This window comes from Lotus japonicus, chromosome 1 (assembly GCF_012489685.1).
Source record: "Lotus japonicus ecotype B-129 chromosome 1, LjGifu_v1.2".
In the NCBI taxonomy this organism is placed as follows: Eukaryota; Viridiplantae; Streptophyta; class Magnoliopsida; order Fabales; family Fabaceae; genus Lotus; species Lotus japonicus.
In genome coordinates this window covers 60,164,236-60,182,642 of record NC_080041.1, presented here as the reverse complement: position 1 = coordinate 60,182,642, position 18,407 = coordinate 60,164,236, and the positions used below count along the sequence as shown (strand labels likewise).

Genomic DNA, 18,407 nt, shown 5'->3' with positions numbered 1-18,407 from the left:
AAATTATAAAACCTTATTAATATTTATCAAATTATTCGTAATTATTTATTATTATTTTTTGAAAAGTTTTTTCATATTATAAAAATTTAAAATCTTAGATAATATTTTTGAAAAATAAAGTGTAATGTCTTAATAACAATATATTTTTACTGTATAAAATAAATATCCCTAGGCCACGATGCCCAGTGATTTTGGGCTCTGACCCTTTTTTCTGTGGACTTTGTTTCGGGTCCAAATCCGACCCGAACCATACCGCGGTATTGGGTGGAATAAGAGACCCACCCGAATAAACGGTTGTACCCTACCCTGGTCCTTTCTAGCCAGGGGCGGACCCACTCACAGGCTAGGTGTGGCTTTTTATTTTTATTTTTTTTAAAAAATTTATATGCTTGAAAAAAAAAAAGAAAAACCCTCAATAGTCGTACGCTCTCTGCCTCTCTGTTTTCTCTCACGACTCACGCACGCTCTGTCGCTCTCGGCCTCTCTCTGCTCTCCAGCCTCTCCTTCATTCGAAGCTCTCTCTCTGTTCGTGCCTCTCTCTCCAGCCTCTCCTTCAGTCGGTTGTGTCAAGGCCTCTCCTCTCCATCGAACTGATCGAAGCTCTCTGCCTCAGTGTCTCTCAACTGCACGCACGCGACGACCGACGAGGGTTTTCTGATTTCTCAGTCACTCAAAGTCAAAAGGTAATGCTTTCTGCCTTTCTCACTTCCCTGAATTTTCTTTGATTTCTCAGTAAGTATCTATGTTGGCAAAATTGAAATTGAATTGATTATTGATCAATTGATGTCTTCTATTTTTCATGAACTAAACAAGCAACTAACAGTGTCCTCCATACAATTGTATTTCACTTCTGTTCAGCAAAAAAGATGAGATGTAATGATAGCTGAATTTTCTTTCCTGAATTTTCTTTCTCACTTCCCTGAATTTTCAGATCTTGGAAATGTCTTAGATGCAAAGCCAATGGGTTTTCTTACTCTTATTATGAGTGGCATACAAACCCAGTTATCTGTTTAGAAGGGTTGTCATAGTTAGCAAGGTACAAGAGATCTGATATACACAAATTGATGTTGGGATGCTTGCATTCATATGGGTGGCAATTAGACTTTGAATAGCAATTGTCTAGGCTATACTTATTGGCACGGAGCTGTTAGCATGACCATGGGGTATCCAAGTAGTATACTAAGGGGGTACTGGCTTGTGAAAATTTCTTTGCTTGCTCTGGTTGTTTGCTGCTATCGGCTAGCTGAAATTTTCCTTGTTAGCATTCTGTTCTCTGTTTTGGTTTTCTCTTAGATAGCTGTAGTTGGAGACTTGGTTGATAGTAAATTCTATTTATGTATGTTGGGTTGGGACACCCTTGTGCACCCTATTAATATTAGTTGGCCTTTCAAAAAAAAAACTTCCCTGAATTTTCTTTCTAATGTTAGCTGTAATGAAATAAAATAAGATGAGATGAAATGTAACATAATATAGCTATCATTCCATTATTGATTACATCTAATGCAAATTGTAACATAAAATAAGATGAGATGGAATGTAACATAATATAGCTGTCTTTACTGTCTTGCTGCTGTTGCTGTCTTTACTGGCTTGCTGTTTTCACTGTTTTGTTTCTTTTGTTATATATCGTTGTAAGCCTAGTCCTTCTTGGACTATAATGTAAACTCTTCTATTTCCATGAGAAACTTTCTCCCATGGTTTTATCTATAGTATTTCTCTTTTTCAAAAAAATAAATATTTTCAATTTATTTTAGTCTATAATTGCTTTTATGTTTAGCCTCACTGATATTTAAGGTCTGGATCCGCCCCTGTTTCTAGCGCCTTCGAATACAAAACTCTTCCTCCTTCTTCTTCATCTTCGTCACCGTTTTAGCTGATTTAGCGGTTTGAAATGGAAGGGAGCAAAGACCAGATTGTGGATGTGGGATCGGTGGTTGAATCCGTTTCTGCTGAAGATGGTGACGCCCCTCTTTACCAACTCGAAAGCCTCTGCATGCGTTGTCATCAAAATGTAATCTCTCATGCGCATTGTTATTCAACAAACTAACTCTGTTAATTTTCTCTCTAACATGTATGTATCCTTTGTTAATGTTATTATCTCTCAGGGGACTACAAGACTTCTATTGACTATAATTCCAAATTTCAGAAAGGTATGTACCTACGTGCCTTGTTTATTGCTCCTTTTCTTCTCATGTTTGCTTACTGTTTTCTTTTAAATTGTTTGTTTATGTAGGATAGGATAGGAATGAATGCATAAGGGGGGAAGTTGTGGTAGCATCTCTATTGTGAAAACTTGGTAGAATCTCTACTTAAGTGGTTTAGACATGTGTAGAGAACACTTGTAGCCTTAGTCTTGCAGAAGCTAATTAAAGAGATTGGATCACATGGAAGGTAGTCTCACACTGTCATAGAGACATGTAGAGACCAAGAAACAATATGAATCGAATCATTAAGAGAGATTTAGATTTAAATGATTTGTCATTTGCCATGAATTCACAACAATATATTATGATGTTGTTTGATCTCAACTAGTGGGAAAGGGTTTTGTTGTCGTAAATTATTTTTTGTCTACACTTGATTAAATGAATTAGGATCATCAATTGCAAGGTAGATGATGGATCTCGTAACATATTTTTATTCTTATTATCGGCTGTTTCTTTTCTTATATCTGTCCATTAGCTTTCATTGGAATGTAATCCATTGTGACATTTTCCTGTTGTGCAGATTTTGTTGTCGGCTTTTGATTGTCCTCATTGTGGTGAGAGGTAGGCTGCTGTTAGTCTATGCCCTCCTCTTTGCATTGAATGTAATCGCTTTCATTGATCTTCCTTGGAAGCTAATATTTATATTATATTTTTTGTTGATCCTTTAGGAACAATGAAGTTCAGTTTGCTGGCGAAATTCAACCGCGTGGTTGTTGTTACTCTTTGGAGATCCCATCAGGCAAACATAAGGTTGTGTTGATTTGGATTTCACTGCCCTGATTTGTCTGTATTTTAAATTTTATCCATATTTAGCCAGACATCTGTCCCAAATGGTCAATGATATAAAAGTGTTTAAAGTAACATGACATACAAGGCTTGGAAAAATATGATTATGGTAGACTTAATCAAAGCAGCAGTGGTAGGGATATTTGGAAGTTAGTAGGAATTTCAGGAAAGCAAATAATATGTCTATTTGTCATATAAACTAGGGAAATATGTGTTAGAAGTCCCACATTGGCTAGAGATAGAGCCAAGATAAGCTTTATAAGGGTAGTGCAAACCTCAACTCTTGAGCTAGCTTTTGTGGTTGAGTATAGGCCTCCCAATTTCTAATATGGTATCAGAGCCTATCCTATATCCATTTGTTGTGGAGACCACCCATATTTTGGCCACCCGTTGTTGATCCCACGTTCCAGTCTGTTCAATCCTGGACGTGGGGGGGTGTGTTAGAAGTCCCACATTGGCTAGAGATAGAGCCAAGATAAGCTTTATAAGGGTAGTGCAAACCTCAACTCTTGAGCTAGCTTTTGTGGTTGAGTATAGGCCTCCTAATTTCTAATAATATGGATTTTAATTCTTCTAGTTTGTTGGTAAGAGTACCTCCTTGATAAGTTTATTGAATGCAGATGCTCAACCGGCAAGTGGTAAAATCAGAATCTGCGACCATTAAGGTACATGAGCTGGCCCTTTATTTAATCTCTGTACATATTTTAAACTTACTAGCTTTCACTGTTTTTCCTTTACAGTGTAATGATCATCAGGTGAATGAAAATCCTTTGGTTCATTGACACTGATTTTTGTCCCTTTTGAGTGTAGTACTATGCTATCTTAGTTGAGTTGGGGCATCTCTCTTTTTGTTTCGTTGCCACACACACACGTCTCCATTAGAGTTTGTTGAGAAAATGGAAGATAATCTTGTTAAAAGAAGTAGAGGAATCCCTTAAAAAGATGGAAGAAACAATTAAAAAGAATACCTTGCTATAGATGGCTTTACTGAAAATTTGGTTTTTGATAGAGCATGCTTACATCCGTTTATTTGATCCCATATAGTAGGATATGACATGGTTGTTGTTGCTGATGCTACTAAATGCAAGTATACTATTGGTCCTAATACACCTTCTGTTTGGTGTTTAAAGACTGGAGTTAATTGACCCATAATTACCTGTAACTGTAAGAGAGGAAGAATAGTTGCATTATCGAAGTATAATAGTCTTGATATTTGTGTGTTAATTTTGCTTTGCTTTAATGTTTTCTTCTTTCCGGTTGCTACTTGCTAGTCTTATGCTGAGTTATTTTCCTGCTTCTTGTTATTTATTTATTTTCTTTTGGGGTAGAAGAACTTCTACATATCCTCCGGTACTCTATTGTCTTGTGGTTTTTCTTTAATTCTAGTCCTGCTGTATGCATCTTCTATTGTGATATGTATAAACAAAATCTTGGTGTACTATGTATTGTCAGCCTAACCATACAATACCACCTTAGATTTAGTATTATGCATGAAGCTAGGTTTAAAATTTATATGTTTAATCGATGTTGATTTAAAGTGATTTTAAATATTTGGCTCTATCATAAGTTTACTTAAAGGCTACCTTGCTTATATGTTTGATTGTGCAGATACCTGAATTGGAATTTGAGATACCACCAGAGGCTCAACGTGGTAGTCTGTCAACGGTACTTCTGATACAAATTTTAATTTACTTGTTCTTTTCCCTCTCTTTTCATTGACGGGGCTTAAAATTTAGCCATGGCTGAGCTAGCTTGTATGGTGAGGATTGCCAAAGCCTTTATAAGGACTATTTTGGCCATATTTCTAGCTGATGTGAGATCTTAACACACCCCCTCACACCTACAATTGAACATCTGGAGTATGTAGTTTGTAAAAATGATGGATGCAATGAAGGCAGCTTAGGGTGGCCGCAATGAAGGCGGCTAAGCTTGCAATGAAGGTGGAACTTCAGGGGGTGGTCGCAAATATAAGCGGCTAGGGTCTGCATTTAAGGCTGAATTTTGGATCTAATATTAGATCTAGGATATGTTGTGATACCATCTTAAAATTTGGGTCTGGTCTAGTCTAACTCAACCTTTAAAGCTAGCTTGTAAGGTGAGGATTTTCGAATCCTTTTTAAGAACCATTTTAGCCACTTCCAACCGATGTGGGATCTTAACACCCAACAGTTTTTGACCCAAAAAAAAAGACACTTAACAGTCAGTGGCTCTGCTTGTTCTTTTTGTCAAGCTTGTCCGTCTTTTCATAAGTCAGTGATAATCTCGACATTGGCCTTTTTCTCATGTATATCAGACGATTGAATAGTTGATTTTGGTTGAAGACTTGAAGTTACTCTATTTATGCTAAATCATCTGATGAATAAACATGTCAACATGACCTTTTTGTTTGATCAAAGCAGTAGTTCTAGTAAAATGATAATACATTATCCTTCTATTTATTGATTTTTTGTTAGTAAGAATTAGAGCTCTAACCTTGGGTATTTTCTTGTTTAAGATTCTTGTTAATTCATGATTAGTTGAAGGTTGTGTTCATATGATTTGACAATATTATTTTGTTGTAATTATAGGTGGAGGGGGTACTAACGCGAGCTGCTGATGGACTTCAGGCCCTTCAAGAAGAACGCAGAGTACGATTTGTTTCTTCCCTTTATTACTGTTTGATTCAAGTTTCTGTTTTTCATGATTTAATGTTAAGCTTTCTACCCTCTAGAAAGTGGCTTCAGAGACAGCTGAAGCACTCGATCAATTCTTGGTGAAATTGCGAGCTTGTGCAACAGGAGAATCATCCTTCACATTTATTGTTGATGATCCTGCGGGAAACAGCTTCATTGAAAACCCGTAAGAGATTATTTCATGTTTAACTGTATGGAGAAAAGTAGTTTTGTTAAAGAAGAGAAAGATTTCAAAGTTAGGCTAAGATATACTTGTACAAAGTACAAACTTTTAAAGAAATTCTTCATCTTAGTAGAGCTCACAGATTTATTTGCATATCCATCAAAGACACATGTAGGCACCATTAGCTGACTACTGCAAAGAAGCTAAGAAAGCCACTTCCTTAACTAAAAAAAAGAACACCAATGCAGGAAATTATCCTTGAATGTTCGAGCATTTCTCTTAAACCATATATACCAATTACCAAATAACTAAATAAAAGGGCCTTGCACTGCCTAGTTCTACCAAAATCTCTAAATTCACATTCGAAAAATTTATCCTATTGCTGGACAGAGTTCACTGAGCACTAAAGAGTAAAAATAACACCATAACTTTCGAGTAGCTGAGCAGTGCTGAAATAAATGCATGCTAGTCTAGACTGCGAGGAACACCTTATACGGTCATTAGGGGAAAGAGCATTCAGCTTTGTCAGGCCTGACATCTTGTAAAAGATCATAACTGGAGTACCAAGGCCCAAAATCTCCCTATCTCTTTAGGTTTGTGAAAAGTCTCCCAATTAACAAGATAGTCCCTATTGGTAACCTTGGTTCACCCCTGAAGAAAGTCTCATAATTTTCTCCATTTTGTCCACAATTTGAAAAGAGAGTTATGAGACAACTAATAGAATGAATACAGTACAAAGGAGATTTGTATAGGAGTGACATACCCTTCTAAAGAGAAAAACACCCATAGTCATACCACTTCGTTAGAAAGGAATCTATATTTCTTTTGTGCCCTCCAAATATTTACATACTGCATTTTATAATATTATAAGTCAGTTTAGACTGGAATCTGTAATTGTTGGTGCAGCAGTCTTGTACTTATAATTTGTATATAGGTACAAGATTATGTTAAGATATAAGAGAAGGGAATCTTAATTTGGGACTGTTAGAGTAGTTAGAGGTTGTTAAAGATGGAACCGGTGAGAGAAGCAATTACATAGATAGCTTTTGCAAAGAAGGATCCAAAATCAGAACTGGAACACTAGATGAAAAAGAAATGAATTTTGTGGAGGTTAGGGAAGTTAATTTTTAGTTTTAACACTGTCAGTTGTAAGTTTGTAACTAACTGGGTTGTTATCCAGAGGAAGAGGGAAAAGTTAGGAAATTAGTAGTGAGTAGGGAGAGGGCTCAATCTCTCTAAAATCCAGGGGTTCTATCTTCTATGCATTTCATCCTCTGTTCTTCCTGTTCTGGAAACAGTGAAGGACAGTTCAAATAAGATTCTTTCATTCAGTTTATCCTTTTCTTGTTCTTGGCCTTATCAGTTGGGAAGAAGGACAAAGGGGCAGAATTGGTATTATGGGAATTGGGTCTGGTTCCAAGTTCTCATCGTTTAGCCCTTAATTGTATGGGTCGCAAATACAGTGATAAGACCTATAATTATTTTTTCAGATTGGGCCAAGCTCAACTTTACAAACAAAAGGGAGGAGGTCAAGGTAACCCCAGTTTCAAGATGAACCATTACAATTGCGTTTGTAGTCCAACGGTTAGGATAATAGCTTTCCAAGCAATAGATCCGGGTTCGACTCCCGGCAAACACAATCTTGTTATCATTTTTTTTCCAAAAAAAAGATGCACCATTCAACTGAAAAAAAGGGATGCACTTGTTGGCTTGGTTATTCACCCTTTGTGCTATCCACAGTGGGATCCTTGAGGACAGGAATTTGTTTACAATCACTGTGAAGAATGTATAGTTTTATCAGGTTGAGGTTGACGGGGTGATATTATTGGGATATAAGAGAAGGGAAAATTAATTAGGGACTCTTAGAATTGAATAGAGGTTGTTAAAGGAGTTCGTTAATACTAGAATGGGTTTAGCTATGAAGAGAGGAAATCTAATTAGAGGGATTCATTCTGTACATTTGATAGGTTGAGAATAAAAGGAGAAATTCTTTGTGAAGGGAAAACCCTTGGGGGGAATTCATTCTCCATTTCTGTATTCCATTTTCGATAATACAATTCCTTTCTTTTAGTTCTTTCAACCAATATCTGATCCATCTTCATTTTCTTGGTTCCTAACAAAATACTTATATGAATAGGTTTGCACCAGCATCTGATCCATCACTGACTACCAAGTTTTATGAGCGAACTCCTGAGCAACAAACATTGTTGGGATATCTTGTTGATTCTACACCGATTGAAGGAACTCGTGGCGAAGCACCAGAAGGAGTAGAAGCTGTGGCTGGTAATCAAATGATGAGAGAACCACATGGGTCAGTGGGGGCAGCAGCTGGTCATCGAGCCATTGCACAAAGTAATAGTGCAGATATAGCAGAAGCATTATTTCGCTATACTGCACCAGAAGAGGTATGTAATGCTGAACTGTATCGTATTGACTACTGAGTACTGAGGTTAGATCTCTTTTTGTTGTTTGTCCTCCATTCAGTTTTATATTTCCCCTTATTGTCAGGTGATGACTTTCCCATCTACCTGTGGTACCTGTGCCAGTAGTTGCGAGACTCGAATGTTCGTCACCAGTATCCTTTTATCATTTCTACATTCTTTGCTGCGGTGGTTTCCCAAACACAAATCATTCTTCCAAAATGCATTTTTTAAAATTAAATCTACCCTAAGGTATTCTACTCAACTACAAAACAAATAGGCCCCAGCAGTCCTAATTTTGTATTATCATATTTATAGGCAGAGCCTGTATGAGCAATGTGTTGCTAGTTCATGTATACACTTTAATGGCCTTAACAATTTACAGATATTCCATACTTCCAAGAAGTAATTGTAATGGCATCCACATGCGATGCTTGTGGTTACCGCAACTCTGAGGTATATGCTAATATTTTTAGTGCTGCCGTAGTTTTGTCTTCAAGGGCTGGTATAATTTTTGCTCTCCACTTTGCAGTTGAAACCTGGTGGCCGAATTCCTGAAAAAGGAAAAAAGATTACTCTCTATGTGAAAAATGTTAATGACCTGAGCCGAGATGTAATAAAGGTTTGTGATCCATACAGTCTGTTTATTTTGTTTATGTTGAGTGGCTAACTTTTGGATCTTATAGTTAACCTTTGCATTTAATGAACCAATCATTTATCTTATGTCTAATGTGTAATTACAACAAATTGAGACATGTGAGTAATAAGAGAATGCTTGTTAGAAAAGAAGGTACTTTGGTTATTGATGTTATTGCTTACTATCGTAGGTTAGGTATAAGCATCCTCACTGATCCTTTGTACTATCTATCACTATTCACATGGATCCCAAAAAAAAAAAAAATCCTATTCATGTGTACTCATCCAAATTTCCATTTAAAAGTAATTTTGCTCTATTCTTTAGTTTTACTAGTTGTTACACTTGGATGAAACTATGCCAGCTTTTAACGATCAGTTTCACTTTTGTGGTGATCGGAAGTCTGGAATTGTTGATTTCATCAAGAGCTTTGTGCCAAATTATGGCTCTCTTGATATCAATGCATTGTTTTCAATAATATGCTAAAAGTTGTAATGATAGTCAGGGCTTAGATAGTGAAGATGAAACTTTGGAACATTTAAAATCGTGATGTTATGAATTAATTCTCCCATCATTCCTTTGTTCCCCTGCCCGCTGTTCATTTCCTGTCTCTGACCTTTTAATATTGTTTTTCTCTGTTAAGTCTGATACAGCAAGTGTAAAAATTCCTGAACTTGAGTTGGAGCTGGCAAGTGGCACCCTGGGAGGACTTGTCACAACTGTTGAAGGTTTAATTTCAAAAATTAGTGAAAGTCAGTATTCTCTCTCTCCCCCCTCTCTCCTTTCTCTTTCTATCCTGTAGGCATACATTATACATAAATACATTATACATACATACATTATCATTGAAGTATGAATCCTATGGAGACTGGATAATTAGGAGGAGTAGCCTTTGCGAAATTGAAAAGAAAAGAAAAAATAGTAGTGTCAAATTATCAATACACACTCCGCTTGAACAAAGTAATGATACACATAGACACAGTCAGGAAAGAAGGAAGAAAGATAGATAGCGAATTTACGTAGTTAAAATGTATTTGGTAGGTAGAGGAGATAATGTATATATAGAAGAAACAAAGATGGAGGGATCTATTATGTACACTTGCAAGCTGTTTGTGAAAGAAGCTAACCTTAGAACAGGAGACCCGAAGAACTCTATTTTCCATTTTCTGTTCAAAATTTCAAAAAGAAGTGTTCTTTTCTAGAAATTCTCCATCTTCTTCCTTTCTATCTCACACACACGCAGGCACACACACATAGATGTCATTCAAATACGTTGAAAATGCTTATCCTTTTAGGAAGTATAGATTTAACTTCTTCCCCTTTGTTTGTATCCACATGTTTCTCCTGATCGTGTTATGTGATTAATTTTATTATAATCCGCGCTCACACATAGATGTCATTCAAATATGTTGAAAATGCTTATCCCTTTAGGAGATATAGATTTAACAACCTCCCCTTTACTTGTAATCCACTTGTTTCTCCTGATCCTATTATGTGATTTATTTTATTATAATCCGCGCGCACACATGCACAGATGTAATTCAAATATGTTGGAAATGCTTATCTCTTTAGGAAATATAGATTTAACTTTTTCCCCTTTGCTTGTAATCCACATTTTTCTCCTGAACTTGTTATGTGATTTATTTTACTATAATACGCACGCGCACACATAGATGTCATTCAAATATGTTGAAATTTGAAAATGCTTATCCCTTTAGGAAATATAGATTTTACTTTTTCCTTGCTTGTAATCCACATGTTTCTACTGATCCTGTTATGTGATTTATTTTATTACAATCTATATGTATTTGGTTGAATGTAAAGTATTATTTGATGTGATTTGATCGTACAGGCCTTGAGAGGGTCCATGGGTTTACTTTTGGAGATAGCCTTGATCAAGATAGAAAAAGCAAATGGATAGACTTCAAAGCAAGGCTAGACAAGGTAGCACATGACTTTGTCATACTTTTAACAATTGCTTCATTTGTTTTTCTCTTTTGGGAATATACCTTATCCTGTTTGTGTACCTATTTCTCACATCTACTAAATTTCATTTACATACATATACAAAAAAAAATGAAAGAAAGAAATAAAAAAAATAGTCCTACGAATTTTAACTAAGTACCTTTCCACAAGTGGCACACAAGTTTTGGCTTCATCAGCCAGTGCTCATATCGGTGCTACTTTTTGGATAAAACTTGACAGATGCTTTCTCTAACATCAACTGATACTAGATTCTTCCTGTCCTTAGACTTAAATTTGAATTAGCTTATTTAAACCTAAATCTGTAAGGTTATTGACCTCATTTCTTTTATCTGTATCTTTTCATTTTGTGCAGCTTCTTAGCTTGGAAGAAGCATGGACTCTAGTTCTTGATGATGCATTAGCCAATTCTTTTATAGCACCTGCAACTGATGATCTAAAAGACGACAATCAATTAACATGTAAGTTTTTTCTCCAACAATCTCAAGACTTCAAGTTGTGCATAAATCCAGTTGGAGTTTTCAAGTATGAAATTGAAATTGTGAATATTTGTTTTGTTCTTGGGCCTTGGCCCCCTTGTACACAAGGTACACTGGCAGTTGAAGCTTGTTATTGACAAGATAACTTGCTGTATCTTCTGAGTAGTGGTATTCAGAAAATTATTTTCATGTTTCAAGCTGTTGGTTTTATCGTTTTATGCAGTTTGTTTGTATAGTGATGTGATTTCAAGTTTATTGCTTCAACATATAACTATGGATTATGTCATACCTGGTGTCCTCATTATTGGTTAAATATTTTTCTTCATTGTGGAAAATATTTCGTCATGCTTTGAAGTGTAGACATCTGATTCAATTTAACCTTGAGTTCCCTGGGAACCCAATTACTACCATGTAAACAAAAGGATTTCTAGAGCATGCTAATAACTATTTTTTGCATTTGACATTTCCTTTGTTGAGTCTCGGTCACAAAATAAAATAGGACTGCAGATAAATGCATTGGAAAGAAAACGCCAATTGTAGAAAAGATGATGAAGTCTTGCCTTTGGTTGTGTGGACATGTGTGGAGGAAACTTGTAAAAGCACCTGTAAAGTGGATAGATCAGATGGAGGATATTCTAATAGTTAGAGATGGAGGAAAACAATTAATCTAATCATTTTGAAAAATTTGGTCTGAAATGATTCATGACAGGACATAATGACATTGTTTCATCCATAAAAGAAAATTTGGATTCAAATTATTCATGATCATTACTCGTGAGAAAAAGGCTTTAGTTGTTGATGTTATTGATATTTCCCTTGTTAGGGGTATGGGTTTGAACCATTTGCATTCGTGTGCCCTTATCAACTTTGCATAATTGGAATGATGTGGATTGTGGGTTTAATGAGTTGTGGCTCGCCTCGCCTCTTAACCATGAGGTCCGGCCGGGGTTTGGTGCTTGCCCATGGGAATGGTGCACATTTTGTGGCCAGTCGCTTACGCAGAGATTAGTCACTGCTGCGGCAGTGGATACCTTAGGCTAAAAAGTATATATACCTCGTGCGAGCAGCCACAATGAGGGGATTAGTTACTGTTGTGGCAGTGGATATATATATATATATATATATATATATATATATAGTTGTGATTGTTTAGTATTATTGTTGTGTCATCTAACTTGGCTACATAGTTCTTCAGCCTAATATATTGATGTGTTGGGTTTTTTTGTTTCAACTTTGTTATCTCTCTAGTTGAGGAATATGAGAGGTCGTGGGAGCAAAATGAAGAATTGGGTCTGAATGATATTGACACATCCAGTGCTGATGCTGCTTATGAATCAACAAATACTACTAAAAATGAGTGAGTTTTAAGTCAGGCCCATCCTTGCCTCTCTTCTCCCACCTCCACCCAAAACCAATGGAGGGAAGAGATTTGAGAGAAAAGAAGAATTTGTGTGCACTGTGATATCAAGGAAACAGAAAGGAAAGAAAAGTCTGTTGTATTGACTTTCATATGTAATGTAATGGCTATCGTTTTGCTATTTATGTACCCAAATTTATTAACTTGTCTCATCCTTCTGAAATAGTTCTGTTGTGAAGATGTAATCTATTTTGAGTATTGACTTGGCAATTTAATTGCTTATATATGTTTTTTGAAATATATGAAAATAAGGTTTATTTGATTATATTTTCATTGTAGTTTAGTTTATATACAATTTGATATAGTTTACACAATATGTGTAAAATCATCTCTCTATGATATTTAATCTTTGAAATCATGGATATTGTCCTTTGAAGGCTATTGGCTAATTGTGGTGGGGGTATTCTCCAATATGAAGTTGATATAATAACTGTGTTATGACTGTATAATAGCCTGATGGGTTAACTTCTACAGATGTTGCTGTATAGAGTTGCGATAATTGATACGTATGAATTAGACTTTTTAAAACAATGGGAGTTATTTTAAAATAAAAGATCAAATCCAAGTGCTAATTTGCGCATTGTTTTTTTTGTTGTTTTCTTCGCACTAAATTTGTGTATAAAACTCAATTTATACATTTTAATTTTTTGGTACATCGGAAAAGGTGAAGGTAACCACGAAATGCTTAATTTTTTACAAATGAAAACAATACATGTAAACTACAACGAAACTACAAACAATTAGGATCCAAGAGGAGTCTCTAATATGTTAGGTTTCAACTACTATTGTGCAGGGGAATGCTAGCAACGGGAATATTTTTTTAGTGTTTGGGTTGAGAATTTTTAAAGCAACTGATGAACTTTTTTTTTTCTTAAATTGCAATTTAAATTCGGGTGTGGTAAAGGTCAAATAACTCCTAAAAAATGCGGCTCGAATTGAACTCTCAACTTAAAGGTTAAAATTACTTTTTACTACTACGACCGACGCTCATTGGATTTGATACAAATAATTTTGTTTTCATGGAAAATATTATCTAATATGTTATATTTTTTATTTTTTGTGTTGATTACTTTTTGTATCGTATAAAATCAATCACCAAAGGAAAGCAATTGCAAAAGACATTTCATAATCTAGTTGGTATTATGAGGTCATTTGATAGACATTATAAGATAAGAGCATAATAAGATAAAGAGTTGGATAAGAGTAAGATAAGATATAAACATGATAGACTCTTATCATATGTATGTTTGAAGTTGATAAGATAATGATAAAATATAATTTTTTTTTGTAACAAAAAAAAATATATAAAATATGATATTGATAATGAGAAATGTATTAAACAGAATAAAGTGTACACCCAATTTTATGATTTTATTAACTTTCGAAAAAACAATTTATGATTTTATTTTATTTATATAATTTTATAGTGAAAGAAACATAATTTTTTTTTCCAAATGAAATAGAAACTCTTCCCCTTTTTTTTGGTATAAGATTGAGGCGAGGGCCCCACGATCACGATCAACGCAAACTCAATTCTATAGTCAACGCCAACACGGAATCTCCTTCACCTTCCACGCGTCTCTTTCTGATTGGCTTACCATTCTCTCTCTCCTCCTCCTCCTATTTAAACGCTCTTCCTTCCTCACTTCCTCTGTTTGTTTGCGTTACTTCTCTCTCTTCACAGGTTCGTTCCTCTTCTCTCTCTTCATCATCATCACAGTTTCAGTTTCAGAGTTTCATCTCTTTTTAGGGTTTCGATTACGCTACATTTGTTCCTCTCTCTCTTGCAGATCTGAATATTCCACTCTAGGTTTTTGTTTTCGCTACTCGCTTCAATTTTTTCACTCGTCATGCAATCTTATTTTGTGATTCTCGTTTCATCCACTGGATTCATGTGTATCGCTTTATTGATTTCGCTATCGCTATCGAATTCTAAACTTGTTTGTTTGCCGGAAAAACTCCAGAAACCGATCTCCAGAATTTGAAATTTGAAAACTAGGCTATGAATCATTGAATTGAATTCGACTTTTTGTTTTTTGTGTTTGTTTTGTGAATTCTAGAGTTTGCAGGATTACTAGGCAATGAATCTCACTTTTTTCGTTTTGCTGGCTTGATTTGGCTTAATTTCTCTGCGCTATCGAATCCCTTACTTGTTTTTGTTTCCATGGAAAATTCGAGTAATGGATCTGGAGATTATGAATTTGTTGAGTTTCGCGAGTTGCAACATTATTAGGGAATGAATCTCACTTTTTGTTGCTGTGAATTTTATATTTTGCAGGATTTAGTGTTGAATTTCGGCGAAAAAAATGGCGGCTGCAGATTCTTCGTCTCCCCGTGAGGAGAATGTTTACCTGGCCAAGTTGGCGGAGCAGGCAGAGCGGTATGAGGAGATGGTGGAGTTCATGGAGAAGGTTGCCAAGTCGGTGGACGCTGAGGAGTTGACGGTGGAGGAGAGGAACTTACTCTGTGGCGTACAAGAATGTGATTGGGGCGAGGAGGGCTTCCTGGAGGATCATCTCCTCCATTGAGCAGAAGGAGGAGAGCAGAGGGAATGAGGACCATGTCTCTGTTATCAAGGAGTACAGGGGAAAGATTGAGGCTGAGCTCAGCAAGATCTGTGATGGAATTTTGAATCTCCTTGAGTCCAATCTCATACCATCTGCTGCGGCCCCTGAGTCTAAGGTGTTTTACCTTAAAATGAAAGGTGACTACCACAGGTACCTTGCTGAGTTCAAGACTGGGGCAGGGAGATAAGAAGCTGCAGAAAGTACTTTGTTAGCTTACAAATCAGCTCAGGTATACATATATTCTATAGCTGTATATACATCCTACATTCATCCATAGATAGATGCTTGTATAAGTAGTGGTTACTTTCGCTACACACGCTAAACTCAATTTGTGGTTAATTGATCCAGGATATTGCTCTTGCTGAACTTGCCCCCACCCACCCGATTAGGCTCGGTCTTGCACTCAACTTTTCTGTGTTCTACTATGAAATCCTTAACTCGCCAGATCGTGCTTGTAATCTTGCGAAGCAGGTATCTTTACTTGCTATCTGATATGAAGGCTTTTTTTTAATTCCTGGCTGCTGTATCTTAATTGATCATCGAGGAAGAAATTATCTTTATGTGTGGCTGAGTATGGACCGTAGACCATAGTGGGAATCTGTTGTGTCCATCCACTTGCATCGAAAAGTTTGTTTTTGAACAGAACTATTGGAAATTTCTTATGGAGTCCCAATAAATATACGCTGGACTTTGCAGCCTAATCTATTATATGAATTGAAGTTATATAATTTTATTAATTTTGTTCAGGAGAATTTTAGAATTTAATTCTTCTTTAAGAGATTGAACTTAGTACAGTGTAACTGATTTCAATCCCGTTCATTCCTTAAATCATATTACTATTTCATTATTTGACATGACTAATGTATTCTGTACTTTACTTAGCATTTGGTACTTCATGTAATGATGGATCTAAAAGCTCCGTGATGGTTTATTTGTTTATTTCATCTATGTGTTCTCTTCTGTTTAGTAACCTATGAAAAATGCTTTACTGTGGCAGGCATTTGATGAGGCGATTTCTGAGCTTGACACATTGGGTGAAGAGTCATACAAGGACAGTACATTGATCATGCAGCTTCTCCGAGATAATCTGACTTTGTGGACATCCGACATTACGGTATCTCTCTCTACCTTCCCTCGCATGTTGTGTACACATATACTAAATATCTCTTCTTTAACATTGTTGACGAACCTTGATGGCTGAACAAAATTGAGTTCTTTCATGAGGAGAAAGTATAAACCCCCTTTTTTTAGTAATAGTAATGCTTGTCCCTTCGAAGAAAGTTTGAGATAAAACTTGTTTGGTTGTAAAAACCGTAAGTTGTCTGAGTATCCTTATGTCTGGATCGTCATTTTTGTCTTTGTTGTTGCAATGCAGTAGTCTAGGTATTAGTTTTTGAGCTTAGTGGGACAAATTAAATTTTATCCTCATACTTGCCTAAACAATGACAAACATTGAGCATATATTTTTGTGAAGAATCCATTACTTGCCTATGCTTTCTACGTCCGATGATAGTAGCTTTTAGATGTTAGAGTAATATAGGACTAGGACTTGTCTTCTTTTCCCAATATTCTGTTAGTTCTCATTGCTTCGAGATAGTATTTGTTTTTCTGAAATTTTGATTGAACTGCCTCTTAATATTTCAGGATGATGCTGGAGATGAGATCAAGGAAACATCTAAGCCACAATCAGGCGATGGGGAGCAATAATGTGGTAGTTGGCGGCATGTGTATTACCCTTAATATAGATTCCATGTTGGGTTCCATAGTAGGATTTTAGTTGTGGATTTCATGATTTCAAGTGCAGTTTGCCCTTGGGATTACAATGTTTTAATGGACCATTTATGTGTTTTATTGATGAGAAGAATATGCTTGGTGGTTTAGTGATTTATAATTTTTTTATTGTTGGCTGTTTATGAATGCTTAGTGTTGTTGTGAAGTCCTTTTTGCATACCTTTCTGAATAACTTAAGGAGCACTACTGAGGCCAATAAGATTATTTCTTTCTAAAGGTGTAATGTGACTCCTAAATTTTGTGGTTACTGGTTGGTAAACTCAGTTTACTTTATGTACCAGAAAAAAACTGAACTAGTTTTCCAAAACTGAATCAGTATTATCATTTAAGAACTAATTTAACAGAATTGAAACAGTTTTGACAATTTACACGGTTTTGTTTTTTGACATTTTTTTGAACGGTTTTTTGACATTAAACAAACACTGTTATTTTGACTGAGAAGTGAGAACAATGTTATATTTGAAAGGTTTCAGGGAAGATTTCCCCTAAGCCGATAGTCAAAATCTATATAAGCCCCTAAAAGTGAGCATAGTCACCGAGAGTTGATTCTTGGACTCCCGAATGTGGAACCAAACACGCACTAAATTGTGGACATATTCCATGGGTTTGGATGCTCGTTTTTGTCTAGAAGCGATTCTACTTAAAAGCTCACCTTATAGCGTGTTTGGATTGTTGGTGGCATCTAATCTGTTTGACATAACATGTTTAGGATTGTGTGCGACCATTGTTCTAACTTCTAAACACACATTCACACAACACGTCATTGATGTTTTTTTGCTACATGACTATATTATTTAGATTGAAAAAACATTTGGTATTTTCATTTTTATTTTTGGAAAGTAGTTTTAAAAACTGAGAAAAAATATATCGTCACCACTACCATCACCATTGTCAACACAAACCTCCACCACCATTGTCGTTGACGTTGCCACTCGCCACTACCATCACCAAACTTGGTGAAAAATAATGAGGTTATATCTTTGATGGTTGAATGGGTAATGGTTCATCCATTGAAATAATACACAATACTGAACTAATGATTTATTTGGAGGTAGGATTGATAATAAGATGAATGAATGTATGAGGAAGGAATATAAAATGAAAATGAAATAATTTGTAGGTCGTTCGTATTGAGAGAAAAAAGAGATTAATTTCTATGCACTGACGGTATAAATAAGTTTTACATCATCATTCAATCACATCCTTCATTTTGTTAGCTCACAATTAATTTTGAATTTAATAATATCTAAAATAGAAAATGGAAGGTTGTGATTGAATGATGGTGTAAAAT

At 35.7% G+C, this 18,407-nt stretch overlaps 1 protein-coding gene, 1 non-coding gene and 1 pseudogene across 6 annotated transcripts; all 3 read left to right on the top strand.

Annotated features, from left to right (window-relative positions):
• The first annotated feature begins 390 nt into the window (after nucleotides 1–390).
• On the top strand, nucleotides 391–13,023 carry LOC130734573 (uncharacterized). Of its 5 annotated transcripts, XM_057587076.1 has the most exons (18): nucleotides 409–683; nucleotides 932–1,036; nucleotides 1,819–2,011; nucleotides 2,106–2,150; nucleotides 2,725–2,765; nucleotides 2,873–2,954; nucleotides 3,611–3,655; nucleotides 4,599–4,655; nucleotides 5,558–5,617; nucleotides 5,701–5,828; nucleotides 7,963–8,230; nucleotides 8,334–8,400; nucleotides 8,631–8,701; nucleotides 8,778–8,867; nucleotides 9,523–9,631; nucleotides 10,732–10,823; nucleotides 11,218–11,323; nucleotides 12,590–13,023. In XM_057587076.1, the coding sequence occupies exons 3-18, from the start codon at nucleotides 1,892–1,894 to the stop codon at nucleotides 12,700–12,702; spliced, it is 1,494 nt and encodes a 497-aa protein (XP_057443059.1). In that variant the 5' UTR covers nucleotides 409–683; nucleotides 932–1,036; nucleotides 1,819–1,891; the 3' UTR covers nucleotides 12,703–13,023. The 5 variants fall into 5 exon arrangements, with proteins under 5 accessions (XP_057443037.1, XP_057443059.1, XP_057443050.1 ...); XM_057587054.1 differs by lacking the exon at nucleotides 932–1,036 and having other exon boundaries at nucleotides 391–683; XM_057587067.1 differs by lacking the exon at nucleotides 932–1,036 and having other exon boundaries at nucleotides 1,795–2,011.
• Nucleotides 7,393–7,464, top strand: TRNAG-UCC (transfer RNA glycine (anticodon UCC)). The gene has a single exon. It is a non-coding gene; the product is annotated as a tRNA-Gly (tRNA).
• A 1,324-nt stretch (nucleotides 13,024–14,347) lies between the features above and the next one.
• On the top strand, nucleotides 14,348–17,261 carry LOC130734615 (14-3-3-like protein A; annotated as a pseudogene).
• Nucleotides 17,262–18,407: the final 1,146 nt, after the last annotated feature.